The sequence below is a fragment of the Phycodurus eques genome, chromosome 5 (genome assembly GCF_024500275.1).
Source record: "Phycodurus eques isolate BA_2022a chromosome 5, UOR_Pequ_1.1, whole genome shotgun sequence".
Classification (NCBI taxonomy): Eukaryota; Metazoa; Chordata; class Actinopteri; order Syngnathiformes; family Syngnathidae; genus Phycodurus; species Phycodurus eques.
In genome coordinates this window covers 1,766,092-1,789,272 of record NC_084529.1, presented here as the reverse complement: position 1 = coordinate 1,789,272, position 23,181 = coordinate 1,766,092, and the positions used below count along the sequence as shown (strand labels likewise).

At 43.2% G+C, this 23,181-nt stretch overlaps 1 protein-coding gene across 7 annotated transcripts in view; it reads right to left on the bottom strand.

The window, feature by feature from the left end:
* btbd11b (BTB (POZ) domain containing 11b) overlaps positions 1-22,976 on the bottom strand; it is a 61,187-nt gene extending 38,211 nt beyond the window's left edge. For 6 of the 7 annotated variants that reach the window (XM_061676854.1, XM_061676858.1, XM_061676855.1 and 3 more), the window contains exon 1: positions 21,997-22,976. In XM_061676854.1, the coding sequence (XP_061532838.1) occupies positions 21,997-22,852 (856 nt within the window). In that variant the 5' untranslated portion in view covers positions 22,853-22,976. The remainder of the gene's footprint in view (positions 1-21,996) is intronic. The other variant, XM_061676857.1, reaches the window with a different exon arrangement.
* Positions 22,977-23,181: the final 205 nt, after the last annotated feature.

Below are 23,181 nucleotides of genomic sequence, written 5' to 3'. Positions count from 1 at the left end.
TGCAGCAATGGGGGAATATAGCCGAAGGTGGCGTATAGACTGAAAATGCTTCATAATGTTGATAAGTTAATGTTTCTAGGTTTAAGAGCCTTACTGGAAGTTGAAACACAATCTATGACTGTGAAACTCTTCATGTGAGTCGGGTAGCAATTGAGAATCCATTCGCTTTGGCTGGAAGGCAGAAGCCTTGAAGCATTAATCAAATGCAATGGTGCTTTGTTCACAGTTTGCATGCACATCTGGTATTCACACATTTTATGTTATTACATTGATACCCACAGTATCTCGTCCGCACAGTATTTGTACATATCTAGGGGGAGAAGTCATTAATACTGTAGTGGTACGTTCATGGGACTTCCAAGCAGGCAGCGTGGATTGAGTTCAAGCGCAGTGATTGTGTGAATGTAAAGGTGAATGGCTTTCTGTCTCGATGGCCACTATTTTTGGAACTGACACAAATATTTTTTTAATTCTGCTCATTCAAAGTCAAAAAAAAAAAAAAAAAGACTTTGGGTGTTGAGAACTACCAAATATGGAGAACTGCTGTGAGTCTGAGCCACTCTGTGCTGTTTCGGCCAAACCCCCTCCTCCACCCTTCCTGCCAGTAACAGCTGCCAGCAGCACTGATAAATAGTCTGCCATCAATACAAATCAGAACAAAGAAAACTAATGAAAACAATCTGCTTTTCAGCAAACAGGTAGAGACACAAAGGAGCGTCCAGCTTTTAGCTGAATAAATAGAGGGATAAATCCAAACCTAGGGATCGTATTCGATGTGCGTCCCACGTCTGACACACACAAAAATCAGCAGGGGCGCATCAAGTACAATCAATCCTCGTTTTAGGACTCAGAGCTATGGCTTAGTACTCTGTCGTGGTGTTGGAATTTTGGCGTCTGAAATTATTTTATTTTTACTGTATCTGTATTCCGTGACGATAAATTGATAAGACTGATGATAAGTGATGATAAGACTCACTGTTCCCGGGTTGGGACTCATTGTTTCCATGACGTTCGCATCGGAGACTCACATAGTCTCAAGTGTAAAATCATTTATTTCAGCTTTGTACTGTACAGTGCCCAATTGCTCAGTTTGGCCAGACGGCCAGCTCTATGAAGGCTTCTGATCGTCCCAAACATCTTCCGTATTAGGATTGTGGAGGCCACTGTGCTCTTAGGAACCGTAAGTGCATCAGAAATTGTTTTTGTAACCTTGGCCAGATCTGCGCCTTGCCACAATTCTTTCGCTGAGCTCTTCAGGCAGTTCCTTTGACCTCATGATTCTCATTTGCTCTGACATGCACTGTGAGCTGTAAGGTCTTATAGAGACAGGCGTGTGGCTTTCCTAATTAAGTCCAATCAGTATAATCAAACACAGGTGGACTCCAATGAAGGTGTAGAACCATCTCAAGGATGATCAGAAGAAATGGACAGCACCCGAGTTAAATATATGAGGGTCACAGCGAAGGGTCTGAATACTTATGGCTTTGTGATATTTCAGTTTTTCTTTTTGAATAAATCAGCAAAACGTTGGGGTGCTGTGTGTACATTAATGAGGGGGGGACAAATGGCTGCAATATAACAAAGAGTGAAAAATTTAAGGGGGTCTGAAAACCTTCCGTACCCACTGTATATCACGATCATGCAAAACACATTTAATAACTTGTGAGGCATGAGTATCATAAATACTGGAAGGCCCAGAAAGCTACGTGTAAGTGCGGGAGAATAGCTTTCTGTGATGGTGATGAGAGATCATTGTCCTGTGAATGGAAATAGTCTTAGAGTAGGTCTATAGTAGCAGTAGTAGTAGTCTAGGATTTTGTAGCAGCTTGTGTTACATCAGGGCCACTAAGCCCCTGCAGGGAGTTTATCTTGGCCAGAGATCTTTTATTTGCTAATAACTGATAGGCAAGAAGGTCATACGTGTCCTGAGGGGATAGGACATGTATGAATTTCTGGCCAATTTACAAAATTTAACCCAGGGTTAGGGCTTAAACCTTGACTGACTAAAAGATAGAAAACGACGACAATTTTCTTTGGTGACCTTTGGTCATTTGTCACACACCAGAAAAAAACTGCAGGACAAAAATAACTAACACGACTATTTTCCACAAGGTTAAGGTAGGATTTCACCCATTAGACATAGAATTGGGGAAGAAAAGTCACACAAGATGACATGTTTGCTTTAGCTGTAAGCAATATTTAAAGAGGGGCTTTCTTCAGTGCTGCAAAAATATACCAATGACCCGAAAAAATGCATTCCACTTGATTTTCATTCTGCAAAAAGTGCTCCTTCCGATTCACAGGTAGGTATCGTGTCAGCTTCCATTGTAAAGACGCGCAAAATATCGCACACATACTGTCCCACTTTACAGCATCTTTTCATTTGAATACCGGTTCACTAGTGTCGGGTGGCGCTTCAGCATTACAATGGAGATTTTTTTTTTTTTTTAAACGTGGAATAGAAGTATAAAAGCATCATTTAAGAACACATTGAATTAAGGGGGATCCTCGAACAAAGATGTTCGATGGTTACGATGCGGGAGCTACTGCTATGCATTGATATGACTTCTGTTACCTACTTCGTGACTAATGATGAATTCGTTGCACTCAGTTGGTCAAAACCCGCAGACAAAGAAACCCTGGGAATGAGGTGAACATACACACGTACGGTATAGTGAAGGGAAAAGAGTGGAGAGTGACAAGTTGGAAGAGGGGACTCGATAGAGAGAATCAATAAAGACACGATGACGGTCAAAGGCCAGTCAATACATTAGGAAGGATGTGGAGACAAATAATATCAAAATACAAGCTGCCACATTGTGACCATCAATCAAGTGAGAAAAGACTTGAAATGCCCTTTGTCATGAAGGTTGCAGCATGGTAGTCAAAGTGCTTTAGGGGAAACAGTGATTGTGGGTCTGCCTCGGTTGTTTGAGCAGGATGGAAAAGCCTGCGGAGCATGCAAAACACAATCGTTCCCCATCAGCAGCAGGTCAGCAATGTTTTCAACACCGAAATAGGCTTTTGTTGTCAACGCCTGCGATCTGCAGTCAGAGGTGCTGCCTCGTTACAGCTCACCTCGTTTTTGTCTCTCTTTATATTAGCACATTGCCGCTGAAACCGCCAATGTCCAAATTTGGTCAATTGAATATTTTTACATAAATCAGTGCTACCTGCCAGTCTGCACCAGGGTCTGTTATTTCAACAAATTATGAAATCTTGTAAATGGTTCGAAAACCTCAACAATGCAATGTTTCATATATATATATATATATATATATATTTATAAATCTCCTGAAAATAATGGTTTTGGAGATGCCAGTTTTACGCCCGACAGCTACAATACGAACAAAAAGCCTTGAACAAGGACTCAAGTTTAGGCGAGTCACGGTTGCCCCATAGAGACAATCAACTCGCAGTGAGCAAACATGCTTTGGGTGTTGATAGCGCAAAAGCCCCAATGACATCACAAGCCGGAGGGTGTCCTTGGCACTGGTTCGCAGCCATCCAAGATTAACAGCTCCACCCTCATGCTGTCTCAAGGAACTGAAAAGCCTAATCCAGATGGCTGACAGCCACTGGCTCAATCCAACAAGAACATTGCACTGATTGTCCATAGACAAAAGACCTGCGCATAGAAACGACAGAGAGGAGAGAGGGCAGTAGATTAATTTGTCGGATTGATTTAACACGATTGAGACGCAATAAACCTCCCCACCACACACACAATAATGACTACTGAATTCGTACAGCATTTTCCGGCCTTCCCCCTGTACATCTCTCTCCTTGTCGTCCTCTCCATCGCTCTGTTCTTCATTAAGCAAAGCACAAGAAAGAACGGTCATTGATTGTTATGGACAGAGAGAATGAAGCAATTCTGATTTTGTAATCAACACCCTTTAATGGAAGTTCGACTAATGCAGACAGAAAAGGCACCCTGATTACTGAGCAGATTTTTATCGATATTAGATATTTAAATGACTGCAGCACGGATTTGATATTATCATTACTCCTGGCAGGATGCACAAACCTTGTACACACAGACAATGACAAAAAATGAAATATGACAGCAGAGGAGAAGGACAGGAGGCGATGAACAAGGGGATAATAAAAGAGTTCAAAGGGTTGCACACACAAACTTCATAAGCGTGATTAGGTTCTCACCTGCAGGCGTCAAAGGGCACAAAGAGCAACTCCTGCCCTTAATCAAACTTAAAAGGCAAAATGCTCGCCAGGTCTCGGCTACGGGGGCAGGCAGGATGATGCACAGTTTCTCTAATAGCTGGAATCTTTCTCTTTCTGTGGTTAAAAACTACAGATACTCATCATCAAGGCTGATCTTTATAAATGAAGAAGAATAACTTTGGAATTCCTACTCAAATGGTAAACAGCTTGTAGCCCGAAAATGTTCACGACCCCCGTTCAAGCTTTAATGAATACAGCTATTCCTAAGGATGTTGGTAGCTTTCTAAACTATGTATTATACAAATGTTAAAAGAGATACATAGGGGTTGATGAAGAAAATGAAGGAGGTTATGAGCCTACTTAAGACAGACATGTAACTGCACTTAACAATGACATGATCTTGCAGGGTGCAACGACGTCATTCAACAGGACATACACACTTTATCATCTGTGCTTTTCCGCAATGCTTCATTCCGCATCCCTTAATCTGCTGAAATTGTCAAGCCGCCCTGACACTCTTGAGTGAGTCCCCACCACAGGGACAAAAACAAACGCAATGGAACTAGAAATTACATATGAATGCTGAAACATTATTTTGCAGCGCAAAAAACAAAAGAAATAATTGAATTGAGCTCAAACATTGGTTATTATATAACAGTAGAACATGAAAATAGCCAGATAACACCCCCAGGGTCTATGAGACTCAAATAGTACGACATACAGTTGTAGCGATTATGTATGAAATAAGAATTGTAATTCGTTTAGGATAAAGTAATAAGCCGGGAGCGACGTTTGCGTTACTTCCGGTTAATCGTAAAATTCGATTTGATTGTTAAAAATCAAACTAATGTCTCAAAGGGCACCACGTCAAATTTTTCAAGTTTAACTTTAGGCGAAATGACGACAAACCTTTTTAAAATCGGTCTCAGAATCTGGAGGTTGCTACACTCTACGACATTTTGAGTCCTAGGTTACAGAGGTCTCCGTAAATTCAGAAGACACACAAAATACGACCAAGAGTGGAATTTTGTGGTGTATTTCATGAAACACACGACTACAACTGCAAACTACAAAAGAGAATAACACTAAGGGTAAATGAAAGAAAGAAAATGAGGCAAATGGAAAAGAGGACGACACCATGTGTGTGGTCGCTGGGCTAAACTAAATGAGCGTGTGAGCGTTGAATGTGTTGAGTCAGCGAGTGAGAAGGCAAAGTTGGGATTTTGTACGAAGCTAGTAATTTCCCCACAATTATTAAGCACTGATGTTGGACATCATAGTAAGGATCGCAGTGTCGACTCACGAATGCAGATCAGCTGGTCTTTGGGGGCGGTCTCTCCTTGGAAGCTGCTCCGGAAGCAACGCAATTCGGTTGCAGACGAAAAAGATGTAGAAAAATAAAAACAAAGGGAAAAAGAGAGGCGGGAGAAGAAAAATGGCTGGTCGTCACGCCTTCTTGGGAGAACCGGACGTCTCTCTTCCTGGCTCTTTCGTGGCTCGTTGGCAATTTCCCGCTTGGCTGGGAGCGGACCCGGTACCTTCGTAGCGGCGGCTCTGATCGCTTAGCGGAGGCCCACGTTTAGGCCGGGAAGCCATGCCCGTCCGAGCCCGGCTCGCGTTCACCAAGCCGTGTTAAACTGTGTTTAATTCATTCTACTTTCATCTCCAACTGCTCCCTGATGTTTCAGCCAAACTCCCACATAGACCAGACTCGAACTGTGCTGCTTATGTTATATTATAATTCCAGTGCCGCTGAGCTCAAGCAGAGTTCATTCGATTGGGATGTGACTGTGGGCAAAAGGCAAGAAAGCAGACATGAATGCACGCAGGGTGAAGGATCAGAGACACAGTATGACACATTAATCTCAATCCCTCCAGGAATCTGACACCCACAGAACACAACAGGTGAGAGAGCATAATTCAAACACTTGGACTGAGCTGCTCGCATATGATTCATGACACAAACCAACAATCAGTGAGCAGAAAATGTCAATTTGACCCCCTGTTTTTCCAAATAACACACTGCATCTTATTTATTGAACTCTTACAATAAAATAATCAGGGTTCCCACTGGGTCATGAAACCGCTTAGCCAATGTGGCTAAACGGTAGAAAAATCAAACACATATAAACAAACAACCGTTCCCACTCACATTCCCACCTATGGGCAATTTAGAGTCTTTAATTAGCCGAGCATGCATGTTTTTGGGTTGTGGGAGGAAACCGGAGTACCTGGAGAAAACCCCCGCGGAATTTTCTCAAATTCAAACTTTTTAGTTGAAGATAAACAAAATTCCAAATTTTTGGTGGTGAATATTAGTAGGCTAACTTTAGCTGTCAGAACATTGTATCAGATTTCAAAAGCAGGACAAAGTCATCTAAATAACAGTGCCTCGCCATGGACAGTATATACACTATTAAACAATGTGTGCGTGTGTATGTGCGGGTTTGCATGTTTAAATGTGTGTGTGTGTGTGTGTGTGTGTGTGTGTGTGTGTGTGTGGAGGGGTATACTTCTTGCATTTATATGTTTTGTCAGTTTTCATTTCTGTAAAGCATTTTGCATTGCATTTGAATGTATGAAAAGTGCTATATAAATATATTTGATTTGATTTCGATATGCAGTCAAAGCCAAAAGGTAAGCAGAGATGCACCGAGTTCGTTGAATGTAGAGATTCGTGTTAGCAAACAGCGTTTGCCTCTGATAACAGGCACATACTGTACCTGTACTTGATTGCTCGGTGAAGTTGACGATATGATGGACTATGACGTGCTGGCTTTACAAGTCAAACTCTTTTTATTGTCTCGACGGGCACTCAATACCCCGCGCACTGTGCGACAATTCGCTCAGGCTTTAGGAAGACCTTTTAGGTGGCTTTTCAAATTCAGGTCTGAATTGATAATTACTAGGGGCGAAACGAGTCCTCGAGTATTTTGAGAACCTTGATTACAAAAAAAATGCTCGAGGAATTTTCTCTGCCTTGGGGAACCGTTTATTTAATTGCAAAGCTCAAGGGACGCACAGGTTACTGTTATTGTGGCACAACACGCTTACATCGCCTACACAAGGGAGGGAGGAGGAAGCGGACCTATTTGATTGGGAGTGCGGGAAGATGGCCACCACGGAAGGGAAGAAAAATGTGAGAAAAAAGACAGAAAATGTCAAAAGTGTGGTAACAGAACAACAAGGCGAAGTACGTGACGTAAGAGTAATACGGCCCTCGCATACTACAACAGCACATTTCCAATATTACAACATCTCCCCTGAACACACACAAAAAGAACGAAGTAGGGGAATTAAAATGATCGTAGCACATACATATATATATATATATATATATATATATATATAGCTCCAGCCCTAATATTACAGTACACCAAGATTTCTCCATTGATTTGTGGCAGTAGATGACATAGTCAAGTTCAACACTTGCCTTAGACCTTTAATAATAAGTGTTTTCGGAGGGGGTTGGTTCTCCCCCCCCCCCAAAAAGAAAAAATTTAGAATTAAAAATTAAAAGGGAAAACAAATTAATTGGAAAAAAATACCAAACCACAGTTGGTTTTTTGGGGGGTTTTGCTTTGAGTTGTGAGCAAAAATTAGAGTTAAGAGTGAGCTTCAGATACACCGACTTGAGTGAAATGGGGGGGGAAAAAAGTGGGGAGCTGCAATCACGATGTACTTTCAGATGTTTAGTGAATGGAAAAAACAGCCTAACACACAAATACAAAGTGAAAACACTTGCAAGGAGCAGGGAGCAGACGTTAACTCTAAACCAACCGCATAGTAAACGGCCAACCCAAGATGGAGTCACAGCTCCTGACATCACTCACTAGACCACGCCCCTTAAACGCACGAATCCTTAAGAATGTGTGTGTGTTTGTGGGAGACTTTCAGCTGAATTGCAATGAATAAAACCCGTTTATTTCTCTGATATTATGTTTTTATGTTTTACAAAACGGTGCAGTTTTTTTTATAACATTAAAAACATTGTAACAAAAAGAATTGTGGTGTTTTGGTGGGGGACCTGAATGGATTAATGGCATTTAGAAGCGTTTCAGTCAGTAAATTGAGTTACGAACTGGGTCATAGAACAAATGAAACTTGTAAGTCAAGGTACCACTCTGTCACTGTCCAAATCCTTCCCCCAACGGGAAAATATTTCCCGCTTGGTCCATCCTGCTCTTGCCCTTTGACTAGCAGGAAGCTTGGCAATGAAGAGCATCACAGACTGTGGTAAATCCAATCACAGCGACCTCAGCTTTCCTCTGATATGGATCCAGAGACGGATGCGTTGATGGTGCTATTTGTTAATACGGCAGCCCATCATCAGCTATGATTGTGTCAGAGGATTTGTTGTCATCATTGAAATTTCTCGATGTGACTGGGAACTTCCGTGTGATCTGAAAAATCCCCAAACCAACGTGACCACAACACATGGTTTTCAGCATGCGTTGTCATTCAAACAGGCCAAGGGAGGCTCTGTGTGTTGTAACGTCAAGGGATACGTTCTCGGTGAACATCCTGTCATGTCCTGACGGTGTAGTTAAAGATTATTAATGACCGCTATCTCCTGCAGCCACCAGATAATGGCTGCTGATTGTTGCTGCTTTTAGAGGACCGAATAACTGTTTCATTTCCTTAAGAAAATTAATTAGCGGGCTAAGTCCTAATGCACATTTAAAGATGAGCTATTCTACATTTAAGAGCCATTTCTGTGCAATGTAGGGCCAACTACTATGAGATTAATGGCAAATGTATTACTATACGAGTAAATTCCAATACAACTCTCACTGCACAGCTAAAATTTCCATTCAAGATTGCCCATCGCCCAATGTTCCAAAAATATAAGATCTCAAAAGAAGACTATTTGTTGGGTTTCCCCTCAGAGTAACTCAGCATAAGCTGTTCTGGAAGGCATGTTCGCCAAAGTGGAGAGCAAGATACTGCTGCTCATTACGTAGTTTAGTACTTTCAAGTAACGCACAGTGAGTTTCTTAAGGTTCTTTAATGACGCTTTATTTTCCGCTGAGTCTGTGCACGCAGCGCAGACAGAAACCTAAAAATAACAACACATTTTGTAGCCCCACCAAACACATTTGTAAATTATAAAGCAGTGTCTAAGTACATAAAGGTGACCATTAATCATGTTTTTCTATTTGGTGGTCAATGCCTTCATCACACCTCAATGGGACAGCGCTTCATTCATCCATCCATTTTCCGTCCCTCATTTCTTCACTAGGGTCACGGGTGTGCTAGAGCCTATCCCAGATGACTCTGGACCCTGAACTGGTCGCCGGCCTATCGCAGCCAGAGTTTTCAATTAACCTACCATGCATGTTTTTAGGATGTGGGAGGAAACCAGAGTACCTAGAAAAGACTCACGCAAGCACGGGGAGAACATGCAAACTCCGCGCAGGCTAGGCCGGATTTGAACCCGGTCCTCAGAACTGTGAGACAGATGTGCGAACAAGTCGCCCACCGTGCCTAGCGCTTCAGTCTCACTAAACTAGTCTTATACATTTGCTATATTTCAATGTTTGTCAATGCTTAAAGACTTTATCATAACTCATTTGTGTGACCCTCAAGAAACTAACATTGCTGCTGCTTGCCTTACAGTATTTACAGTATTTTTCTGTGAAGAGTGTGCGAGGGACACCTCTTGACAAGTTGAGTGCTCGCATCTGCGTCATAGTCATTACAACCCCCCCCACCTCATACGTTTTAAAAACTTTAATTACACGTAAAATGACCCCCTCAGCGAAGCTTTATTCTCCCATTCCCTCTTAACCTTCACAAAGTCTCTAGGTATCTTGGTAACTTTGTTTCCAGACGAATCAGAAATGCAATATTCCTTATCATGTAAAAGAATTAGACAGAGCAGGTCAACACTCATCCTGCTATAACGAATACTGAAATGACTTCAATCTGTTTCAAATTGAGTGGTAATCTTCATGTGCAGAGGAAAATAAAAGCCTACAGCGGCTTTGAGGCCCCAAAACTTCATGAAGACAAGGTGCTGTGCTGTCAACAGTGCAGCCTACATTATGAAATCCAAAATCCAGTCAAAGATGCGAAGGTCTAGCTAGAAAGCTCTATATAGTGTAGTGCAAGTGCAATTCCATTCCAACTTGCGCGTATTGAGCACTCCCCGAACATACCCGAAGCTCAAGACACCGGGGTGTGGTTACTCTATCCACCGCAAGCGACGTTACAATTGGCAAACACAGCGCGCTGCACTCTAGACGCAATGGCGAGCAACGTGTTGGAATATGAGGAGGAGGAGGATTTCGACATACAGGAGCACCCAACTGAACTTGGCATCGTCAAAGCGTACACGTTTGAGCCGATCGGGAGGTCGGAACCTGACGGCGACGACGACGAGCAGCCAAGTAGCATGTGTACAACAGAAGAAGAGAGTGGCCGCTGGGTCGACGTGATGGTATGCCACAAGCATGTCTTTTTATACACGTGGCTTGAAATAATGGCACCCGATATTTTTTAGCACGCCTACACGTATTATATATTCATATATGTTTCAGTGACACGGAACAAGCTTTTACATAGTATGCAGTACTCCTATATATTGTGTGCTCCTCGCCCGAGTAGCTTATAACACGCCACACAGAAAGTCTGTTGGCTTTTGTCATATAGGCAAAAGTACAGACGACAGTACTGAAAAGTACTGCGCTATTCTTTCTTTTTTTTTTTTTTTTTTTTTTTGCCCACTGCATACTAACCATAATAGAGCCGTAGGTATATACAAGGAAATCCTCACCGCTTGTCTGCGCCCCGTCGCCGCCGTGGCGGCTGCGAGATTTAGTTCTCCTGCTCGCAGTTGAGAGCCCGATGGCCGTCGGAAAAATAGTTGGCACGGCAGTTGGTTTCAGTCTCTGCCTAACTATAAGCGTGTATCCAATGCTTTCTGCTGAGTCTTTCTCGAAACACGCAGGATCGAAGCGCACAGAGTTTGGAATGCTTGCGAGGAACCCATAGCTGACCACGTTTCTTCCCCTGTCGATTGACTTTCCCTATCCACCGGTCACGCATTCCTTTCTCACTTGGAAAGCCAAAGAAACTCTTGCCACTGCCTGAACCATTTTACAACCAAATGCCACACAATAATCCATCGCTTCATCACTAAATCATGTGACAACAAATATACAAGGACGGGAACAACAGCATGGAACAATAGCACACAACGCCGAATGAACAGGCCGTTTGGTTCGTGTGACGCCACAGCGCCGGATAGCGCTGAAGACCGGAAGGCGCTGGATGCAAAAAGCAGAAGGCGCATTCTGAATCATATTTATCGATTTAACTGCTGTATATCTGCTATATCATCACTTCGAAATGGCAGAAGTGGTTTGTAAAGGGGTTCGAGAGTTATCACGAACGTTTTTAACGTCTTTGTCCTCTGACCTTTAATTCATTTCCTGAGGCACCCTGTTACTCAACATTCCCCTCAGCTTCCCTGACACGGACACTGTGATTTCGATGTGGTTATCTTTTTTTGCTCCCTCTGGGAGGGGGGGTTACACTTTGGTCAACATCACTCATCAGCCCCAAGGAGCTCTCCCTCTGTTATTGCTATCTGCGTGGTGGGAGAGGGCAAAGGACTCGGGCTTTATCTCAGTGCCTCTCCTATTCCTTTTTCTTATAGATGACACCGCCACACTACAAAGCTGCAACCAAGGAGTCAGAAGTCGTCATCAGTCATCATAAAACAGGCCTTACAACAGTGGTGCTTCAGGAAAAGTAAGGAAACTCTTCGGAAGGCTATTAATGTTATCTCTTGGCTTTGCTGTGGGAATCAGTTACAGTTAAAAGCTTAATAGCAGTAGAAGTTCTAAAAAAGAATGAACAACTTTTGACATTTCATGAACTCTTCAAAGCAAAAATCAGCTCTGCGGCAAAATTGAGTTGTTATTTGGCGGCGAGACTACTTTTTATGATGTTCCTAAAATTCCAAATTTAGATAATGCGGCTTCGTGCATGGGATGCCAGGAAGATACAATATATTACTCCCTGTTGATGAAAGTTTCGGTTTCATGCATCAAACATTTAGAGTTCATATTTTTGCTTCGTGAATACCTTTTCATAAAGTGTACTGGTAATTAAACTGAAAAAGCACCAAGAGACATAGCAAGGAAAGAAAGAAAGCATTATTTGAACACTTGTTTTAACGACACACTTGCAAGTCACAGAAGAAACAAGTTATTTTGTCGATGTATTTTGGTCTTTGGGTTGGCATGATAGAAGTGAACTATAAAAAAGAAAAATCCTTTTCCTGTTCCTCCCAGTGGTCTTAACCTGTAATAGCTTCTTTAGGAAAGAAGCATTTTCAAGCTGTGAGATCAAGTGAATCAGAGCTGTAACATCACGCGGCTCGAACACGACATTTGCCAAACTGACAGATGCATTTGCAGCGGATGTATGTTTTGGGCAATTCTTAAATCTCTCTTGTGAGCCACTCTTACATTCTGTCCATTAAAACAGTGATTATACAATACGTTTAATCGGCACACATTGACAAGTCTGGGGCCAGTGCACAAGGGTAGCTATGTGGGTGCTTTCCTGGAAAATTCCTCTTTATTTAATTATGTGTCGAAAGTAATAGTCACCTTTCAGATTTTAGGTATTGGACACACATTCTTTTAAGGTGAAGGAAAAATATTCCGTTATACCTGCAGCTGTCTTTTCACATTGCGGTTTTTCTATGCCAGTTTTGGATCCACATAAGGAAAAAAACATGGAATCAGGCAGAAGGCCGCATATGTTTGCAATAAAATTTGTCATGAACCTATAGTCCATATACCTTCTCGTTGTAATCTGTAACACATGCTAAATTCAGGCGTGGGTTGCGCAAACTCACTCAGATGGACCTCAACTATTTCAAAACAATTGCTGAAATAGTTGGACTCTACTCGCAAGCAGGCAATGGAGAAACTGAGATGATGTCAAACACTTACTGCTGACAGCAAAGCATGAGCAGTCTTGCTGTTTTGTCACTCTCTCACTTAGCGCCGTCTCTTCACAGATTATAGGTTGACCTGGAGGTGATCTGTCATGGTGGACACGCGTGTCCGTCTTTAGTGGTGCTATCAACGGTGTCCACCATTTGCCCACCAGAGCTACAGTATTACCATTCAGACATTCAGGATTCTGCTGCGGTGAAAAGAAAACTGCAGTTGGAGACTCACGACAAGAACATTTACAATTCTTATGATGATTCTTTGGAGTAATTTCCTTAGTGTGTGGGTGTTCCTGTTCAGCATGTCCAGGGGCATGATCTTGTCAATTCCTCGTTTATCATTCAAACAGCCTACTACGGTCGGCCAATTTTTCCATTGGCCTCTGAGCGCGCGAAAGATTGCACTCCATGCATTCTGCCTCGCAGCAAGAAGTCTGAGCAATTCTGCTGATCTATGGGGCGAAGTGTGCTAGATTTTTAGAATCACAAATGATTTTTGTTGTCTGTGCAATTTAATACATGGTATTTGAAAGTATAAAACCGCAGGGAGACAGTAGACACTGCAGTAGTTGCCCAGGGGGAGATGACTGAAAAGCTCTCAATCTCACTACAATGATGTTAAATATTTCAGGTCCTGGATTTGCACCTTGATGTAAAATGACTTATTCACAGTAACTCACATGTGCATATATCCACTATAAACACATGCACTGGCCCATGTTTGAAGGTCAGTGCTGTGAAGTCTCAGTAGAGGTAATGAGATCCCCCTCAAGTGGAAAAGAATCACTAGCACTAGCAGATTCACAGCCTCTTTGAGGTCGCTCAGGCTCAATTGGTTTCTTCTCTTGGGCTTATTTGATTGGTCAGGATTTTGCGCTCTCTGAAATGAAAAAGGGAGCACTCTGACAAAAAAAAAGCAAGAGTTTGAAGAAAATAATTACAAGCGCTTGTTGATGTACTGTGCAGTATTTTCCAGTCATGGGTTCATATTGGAAAATATCTCTGACTTGGACTCCTTCATTAAGGAATACATTTATATGATAACAACCTTGTAAAAACAACAGTGCTTTGTTTCTGGAAACAAAAAGGTATCTAATAGTGCGAACACTGGCACTTATTCCATTGTTTTGGACTGAAAAAGGATGTCTTCAGAAAAAGATCTTTTCGGCCGGCCTACAAAGACGACCCCAAGAGAACAGCAATGAGTCATTCAGGAGGCCACAAAGGAACTCAAGACAACTTCCAAAGAACTGCAGGCCTCCCTTGCCTCAGTTAAGGTCAGTGTTCATGACACAACAATAAGGAAGAGATTGCGTAAATATGGCATCCATGGCAGAGTTCCTAGGCGAAAACTACCTACTACTGCGAATACTGGCACTTATTCTGTAGTTTTGGACTTAAAAACGATGTCTGCAGAAAGTTTTTCCCCCAAAATAGACTCAGTAGTTCATTTTTTAAATTTGTTTTTCACCCATCGGCAAAATCGATCTCACTCAGGCCAAGATACCAAGTCCATACATCTCAAGACACGATGGCACGATGGCCTATCTAAACATTTTTTTTATGCTTGATTTTCAGCCAGATACTGGCCGACCCACATTTAGGTCAAAACCTGTCTGAGCCTGCTGACATCGGTGACGGAAGACAAGCACATTTCCTTATTCTAATATATTTTTTGATATATTGTAGAAGTTATCATTTATTTGCTTAGCTTGCATTAGTATTATGGACAATGTTTAGAAAGAAAGATGTCTCGCCTTCAAGAAGATGACTCAGCAGGAATCATCTGAGAGAAGGACGTGGCAGGTGCCATGTTTTCACCTTGAAACCCTACCCTTAGTGTGTTGTGTCTTGTAGCTTAGTACGTTATGTCTTGTAAACTTAGAAACCTCCCTATTTTCAAATAAATGCAGGAGCGACGGGAGAGATTGTTTAGAGCGTGTTGAGAGGCTGTAACCTGAACAATCTCCCATGCGCCCTCCTCATGAGTAAAATGCCCAACGTCTTCATTCCTTTTGTGTTTATTCATTATAATGTTTGGTGAGATAAATCCAACATATATGTTCTTGGTTGCTTCACAAATCAATACTCTTGGTCTGTCCCCACTTTGTCTCTTATTTTAACACAATATTAACCAATTTAAAGATCATCAAACAAATATAAATATAAGTTAAAATGCTTTTTTTTTGTTTAAATGGTGATTTCATTTATTAAGGACAAAAATACTATTCAAAGTTATCTGGCCCTGTGTGGAAAAAGTAATTACCCCACTTGTAAAGTCATGAATTAATTGTGGCTAATCGCAATTTTTGGTTAGTTTTCCCTGATCAAACTCAAGCCTGATTACCTCCAAAACTGTTCAATCAATAAATCACTTAAACAGAATCTGTCCCGACAAAATCTCAAAATGTGGTGAAAATAGAGATCTAAAAAAAGGAGTTCCAAGGCGAAAACCACTGCTGACCAAAAAGCACATAAAGGCTCGTCTTACTTTTGCAAAACAATTATTTGAATAATTCCCAAGACTTTTGGGAGGATAATATATGGACTGATGAGATGAAAGTTGAGCTTTTTGGAAGGTGTGTCTCGTTACATCTGGTGCAGCACAGCATTTCAGAATAAAAGATCATCATACCAACAGTCAAACATGGTGATGGTCGTCTGATGGTCTTGGGCTGCTTTTCTCCTTCAGGACCTGGACAACTGGCTGTAATTAATGTTACTGTAATCAATTCTACTCTTCACCAGCAAATCCTGACGGAAAATGTTCGGCCATCCGTTCATGACCTGGAGCTAAACCGCGCCCGAGTTCTGCAGCAGGACAAGATCTGTAGCAAACCAGTAGGTCAACTTCTGAATGGCTTTAAAAAACATGAAGGTTTTGGAGTGGCCTATTCAAAAGTCTGGAATTGAATACGTTTGAAATACTGTGGCTTGACCTTAAAAACGCCGTCCATTGCTCAAAAAGCCTCCAGTGTTGATGAATTAAAACAATTCTGCAAGGAAGAGTGGGCCAAGTTAAGTTAGATTTTGTGGTACAACATTTTATTTTGGCCTAATTCCAAACCACCAAGCAGTCTGAGATTCAATGATGACAACAGACTGCAAGAGTGCTCATTGAGCTCTTTATTTTCAAGGATAATTATGTCTTCCAGTGAACGATTGGGCCTATAATTATTCAATAGGAAGACTGGCATGCCAAAAGAAGAGGTTGTTTATTTCTGCACTAAATCTGCTCTGTATTTGTAGCCTACAGCTGAACTGTGTTCTTTGTCATGTGTTGAGTTTGTTTCCTCAACAAATTGTATTGAAAAGAGTGAAATAACAGACGTGTAGAACCTTCCAGTCATCAATTCCCATACATTTGCACCCCAACACTTTAACCAAAGTCCAATAATTACTTCTAAAAGTAAGTCCTATTTGATATCATTTTCTAAACCTAGTTTCACCCATGATAAAACGTAAGTTTACACAAGAACATAACATTTCAGATGCTCTTTTGTTCATTTGACAGAAAGGTAGAATGGAAAGTCAATATTTTAACTTCACTAAACGTTTCACTTGTCCTGCAATTGAATATCGCTAAACTATTCGAGCGGCACGGCGGACGACTGGTTAGAGCGTCTGCCTCACAGCTCTGACGACCGGGGTTCGATCCCCGGCCCCGCCTGTGTGGAGTTTGCATGTTCTCCCCGCGCCTGCGTGGGTTTTCTCCAGGCACTCCGGTTGCCTCCCACATCCCAAAAACATGCATGCTCGGTTAATTGAAGACTCTAAATTGCCCGTAGGTGTGAATCTGAGTGCGACTGGTTGTTTGTTCAAATGTGCCCTGCGATTCGCTGTCAACCAGTTCAGGGCGTACCCCGCCTCGTGCCCGAAGACAGCTGGGATAGGCTCCTGCACTCCCGCGATAGTGCTTCAAACCAACGGAGGTCAAATGGAAAACACTACTTGGCTGCAACTCGCAGAGGCACTGAAGATTCAATCTCAACCCTTTCGTCTCAACTCGTTTGCGGTCTAAAGAACATGACGTCAGCTCCAGTTAACTGACCTACGAAGACCCCCATTACAGCAGCTCCTCTTTGCAGGCTATTTATAAAAAAAAAGATTCTCTATCGATAAAACAGAGAATTCCTCAATCCATAACTTCTCCTTTATTCAATCAGGGAAATTGAGTCAAATGCCCATGCGTACTATACACAGAGCTTGACTGCTAATGTCCTGAGTTTCTTCTGGGATTTGCAGCAAATGATGAAATATGAAGTCATAAAGATGTTATGACATCAGCTGGGCCTGAATAAAGTACTCCGACCAGAACTTGAAACAAACGCTAAATATTTAGTTTGTGTCCTGATGGATTTGGATTTAAATAACTCCCAAAACGTTCAATAAAGCAGCTTGGGCCAAATACCTTTAGGTTTTCACATTGACAGGAAACATTAAAGCAAACAAATTATGCAGAGTGATTTTATAGCCATGACTGCAGCCTTACTGTGTTGACATTGCCAAGGCTATTATGGAGTGAATTTCATATCAGTGTAAAAGGTCATGCATAAAAATGAGAAAATTCTGCAAAACTAAAGAGAAGCTCCAGCGCATCAAAATGACTGGTGGATCAAGTTGTTGTGCGTCGTGACACAATCCTATCTATCCTAGAACTCGCCACAATCCTACAGATCAATTATGTTGTTCTACTCGTGCATGAATGTATCAAATTAAAACTAAGGCTAGAGCATGTTCACCAGTCAGAGAACTATAAATACCGTCATAGAATACAGTACAGCTGTGGTTTTGATCCAGCAAAAATGGCATAGGTCTTTTTGTTGTTGTTTTTTTAAATAACTATATGATCAAGAGACATTTGCAATTAATACTGAGCCAAGTTAACCCAAGAGTGAAATAATATGTATCTAGGTTTTTAAACATTTATATTTTGACAATACTTCTGTGGATTGTAGGTATGTTGGACATGAAACTTTGGTCAATGAAAGAAAAGCATGAGTCGGACCGGTTAGAAAAGGTCTTATTTCTCAACAACAATTAAAAAGACAGCCAAGAGTTTTTTTCTTGTGCAAGGGTTTCCCCCCTGGGTTATGGTGTATTATACCTGACCCAGGATTAATGAGGAATGGTCTCCCCCCGGTACAGAGCGGTACTATTGCACGTCCTGCCCTCCCCACAGCATGTGCGCACCAGGCACCAAAGCTCAAACAGCAACGCAAACTATTGGATAAGGAACATAAAACCTGAAAATAAAGTGACTTTTCAAGCCCACGGCAGAATCATAAAACAGCTCAAAGCAGCACAGTCGAGCTATAGCTGCTATGGCAACGAACACACAACACATTTATTTAGAATCTCGACTTTTGTTTTCCTCATAGAACGGTGGCAACATATGTTCTGCTTTATGGGTTAGGTATCGTCGCTCTACTGATTCAGCAAAATACTGTACAACAGTTAAAAATGCAGATTGTTTCAATTTACAGAGAAGCATTTTTTTTCCCGCCGTGGTTTATGCGCAAAACAGCGACTTCGTGCGCGGCGTCTATTACATCAAAGGCCAATTGAGGATGTACATCGAACCTTTATCCAATTAAACTATAGCAGCGGTGTAGATCGGAGATCAAATCGTGTATACTTTTCCCTCTCTCCATCTAAATGACAAAGAAAACATTGCCATAATACAAAATCGGGTGGAAAATACAAGACAGATTACATCATATTATTTTAAAACTTAATGTCACATTTTCCATGAGCTCTTTAAGCCCAAGCAACCCCAACCCAGACTTAAAAGGCCCATCATCATTGCCCAAAAAAAAATAACAATAATAACAATCTTCAGGTGGTACTTATTCCTGAGATGTGGATATCATGTTTGACAAAACATTGCCTCTGACATTACCCCAAATCAAAGAGTCATTATGTTCCTGGGCCTTGCGGGGACTATTAGAAATATTGCACCATATAGCGTAGTTTCCTGTTCTGACAGGATACCGCCACCATAGAAGGGAAACCCAACACCCACCTGCAACTAACACTGAGTCACGCATTGAGAGAGGAGCCCCTGACATCTCGATACATCTTTGTGCGTGCGTGCGTGTGTAGGAGGCTCACCATATGCTAGATGAGCCATTGCAGAACCGATGCAGTAGGTGAGAACGGACGTGACGGTATTGGGTGACGATGATTTTGTTGAGGCTTGTTCTGTACATCTGTAACGTTGAGACACTGTATGAAGAGATCAATTAGGAAACAAATCCCTCCACGTGAATATACACTGCACCCGGAGAAAACCCACGGAGGCACAGGGAGAGCATGCAAACTCCAAACGGGCGAGGCCGGATTTGAACCCCGGTCCTCAGAACTTGATGATCACGTAACGTCCTTCAATGACAGAAGTGCGTATGGCAGACAGTCAATTGGCATGTTACACGGTGTCATGTTGCTGCGATGTCAATATGGTTCCGGAGAGTAGAAGACTTTCTCAGGTTTAAAACAGGATGACTCTGACAAAAATAGAAGCCAAAAATTGGCTGGCAAAAATATAATGTAAAAATCACCTCAGTTACTCCTAATTCATTGGAAGAAGAGGACCGAATAGATCATTCAACTTAAACATGACAGAGAGTGGCTCGGGTTATTTTTTTCCCCCCACTGCACAACTTTTGTTTGTTACTTAACCCTTGTGCTTTGTTGTTGTTGTTGTTGTTTTTTAAGGTAAGACAACAGAGAACAGATTGTCATTTGCAACGCCAACCATAGAACGTACCACATGATCAGTCGTTCAGATCCAAATACCCAGCATCTCAAAAGGACAGTAAAATCCTTTCCCACTCGGATAACCAACAGTGCGTCCGGATTTGGCCAGCTGGAAGCCAAACGGCCTGTCTACCACACTTGCTCGGGGTTAATCACCTGTTAAAGAACCACACAACATGCCAGTGTTCCAGCCTACATTGCATCATCTTTCCAGACCTCTTCTTCACAACCCGAGACAGAGTAATACACTTCTAAATACTCGCCACGCCTCTTATGTGGCTGGAGACCTGCTGTGTGCCAAATGGACTGAATCACACAATCTGACTCAATACTGGCAATACAGTGCAGTGTGATGTTTTATGGTTGCGCTACCTTGGATTATCTGGACTACGCGTGCTGTAAATTAAACTGGAGTGCAGCCCTAACGCACGTGACATCATGTACAGTATCTGGAAGTAGTTGTAAGGGTGAAAGCAGAACATTAGCCGCAGCCTTAGCATCAGCTGGAATTCTGTGGAAACAATTGGAAGGCATTGTTAGAGGCTCCATTATGCATTTATATTCAAATTGGGCTGACAAATGGGCAATGCTTAAAAGAAACGCACTGCTTGTCTTGTTTTGCTTCCAACTTTTCCACGGTCATGCCAAAACACGCAGGGTGTCACAGCTGCGTGACACGCTTGGTCACACCGCAGCATATTCTGCCACTCAGTCGGACTGAAAGACGTGTTCCTCTGGGAGGTTGAAGTCAGAACGGCCGACATTGTGAGAAAACTGCAAATGAAAGCAAATGGACATGGCTCACGCTCGCACTCTCGCCAAAATGTTGAAGATAGTTGGTATAACAACGTTGGAGAGGCTAAACAAACAAGGGCGTACGCAAACGTTTTCAGGCTTCGGGCATTCATCGGCGATGCAATCAATACAGTCAGCTTCTCAAACGTTTTCTTTTTCACTCTCTGTTTATCTCCCCCGCTCAAAACCCCAGTTTTATTCACACTGCTCTGCATAATGGATGATAGCACACAGCCCCCCCCCCCCGCCCCCCCGGGGTCTTTCATTATGTAAACCTGTTGCGAGAAGAGCCACAACAGCAGTTTTTCAGCATCCATCAAACCAGCGGCCATGTCGTCGAGCGGTGTGTGTGTGTGTGTGTGTGTGTGATGTATTGCCAGTTACGCAGCCATAAAGTCTGAACACAATTACTTCCAAAGGACAAGAAGAAAAAAGTGAAAGCAGAAAGCCTGTGGGGAAACTAAACAGTATCAGAATAAGCACATGTACGCGGTCAAGATTAAACGCACACTTAGCTGCAAGGCTTAACATCGTCTTGATAGAAAAGAATAGAATAGAAATTGATGGCAACCGCAACCACAAGGACTATAATTAAGCTTGAGCATGTCAAATAGGACATTGAGTATTATGGAATCAGATCTACAGTATTTTGTCATGTTCATTGTATAATGTAATGTAATGGTGCCAGGCATTAACATGAATGAGTATTTTCACAATTGTCCTATCGAGGGTGAATCTATGAAATATGGGTACGTTGGGCATTTCGGCACAAATAAGAATGTACAAGCGCACTGTTACCAATCGCCAGTACCTGTGTGTTATTAGAGTGTTTTCCACCACGTTAAATGACCGGGAAATACGAATATTTTGTCTCATGATGCCCCCGCGACATATTTCTTACCTGCCCCCTCAAGTTGGCATTCCTAGAACCGGCCCTGCTGCGAATGAACAAACTCAAATGCGCCACTCGACGAATGTATTCTTCGATAACATCTTTTCGACTGGCATTCAAACTACGAAGGATTGGGGGGGGGGGGAATATATATATATATATATATATATTTGTTTAACTATATAAATCATTCGAGTCCTTTTATCTCAATTGCTCTGCTTTGGTCAAACCACGTGGAAGGGTTTGATTACCACGAGCAAAGGAAGCTTCAGCTTTTGCCACGCTACTACAAAAACCCATGAGAGAAATCAAAAAAATCCCAAATCCCCCAAATCTTCAACCTAACTCACTAACTGTAGCCATGCGTTGATTTGAAAAGCGTTTGACTCACCGCTGGCGTTCTTCCCACAGGTCAGGTGCTGCCAGTGCTGCAGCGACCCCCACAGCTCGGCGTCGCCGCCGACGGCCTGCTCCAGGCTCTCCACGCTCAACTTGGGGATCCCGTTGTCCCGTCGCAGCGGCGCACTGCGCAGCGCCCGCGCGTGCATCTGGCGGAAGAGGCTCTCCATGCAGGCCGCCAGATAGATGGCGGCGTGCTCGTGGATCCTGGCCGCGAGTCTGCTCTCCACCATCCACCTGAAGAATTTGCCCACGTTCAAGATGAGCCCGCAGCGCACGGACTTGCCGCGGCCGAACTTGTCGTCGTCGGTGCTCATGTCGTACAGGGACAGGGCGCCGAGGGCGGCGCCGATGCAGTTCGCGGAGACGACCCACGACAGGACCATCTTGGCGGCGCTTTGGATCTCGTATTTGGTGCATTTGGCGTAACGCAAACTCAAGCGCTGCGCCTCCTTGGCGACCCTGACCAGGACCCGGCCGGCCAGCGCCGACAGCCGCAGCAGGACGTCCTGCGGCGGGCTCGGCGCGCTCATTCCCTCGGCCGTCTCCAGGGCTCTCGCCACCTCCCCGAGGCTCCACGGCACATCGTCAAGCTCGGCTAGTTTCGCGCACTGGCCGCCGCACTCCAGGATCTCGGCGTCTTCGACCAGAACCGTGTTGACAGTGTCCGGGCTGTTGTTTCGACTGTGCATGGAGTCCGTCAGTTGCCAGCAGTTCCCCCCATGCGCCTCCGAGCAGCACAGAGACGCGCTGGAAGACCTGAAGGAGTCGGCGGCTCCACCATAACCCGAGTCCAGAGTCAAATCCTCCAGAGTCCTCGCCGCTGCCGACTTGCTACTCCTCGCCATAATGGCGCTTCATCGCGACGAGGAAAAGTGCGCCAAATCGCCCGGCGTGCATACGCGCGCTCCATGCGCGCCCAATGATAAGTTTGGACGCTCCGAGCGTGTCCGGTGATGTCACACAAAGTTCAAGGAGTAAATTGCGAAGAGCTCAGCCCTCGGGCGCAGTCAGCTGACACACGGGGAGGCGGGGGAGGGGGGCGGGGGGCGGGGGGCGGGGACACGGCCCCAAGGTGACAGCCAATCGACATGCGAGTGCGGAGCGCTGACCTTTTCTGATTGGACCAAACCTAGAACTCAATCGAAAGTCGCTAATAAGGCTCGTGGTCAGGCCT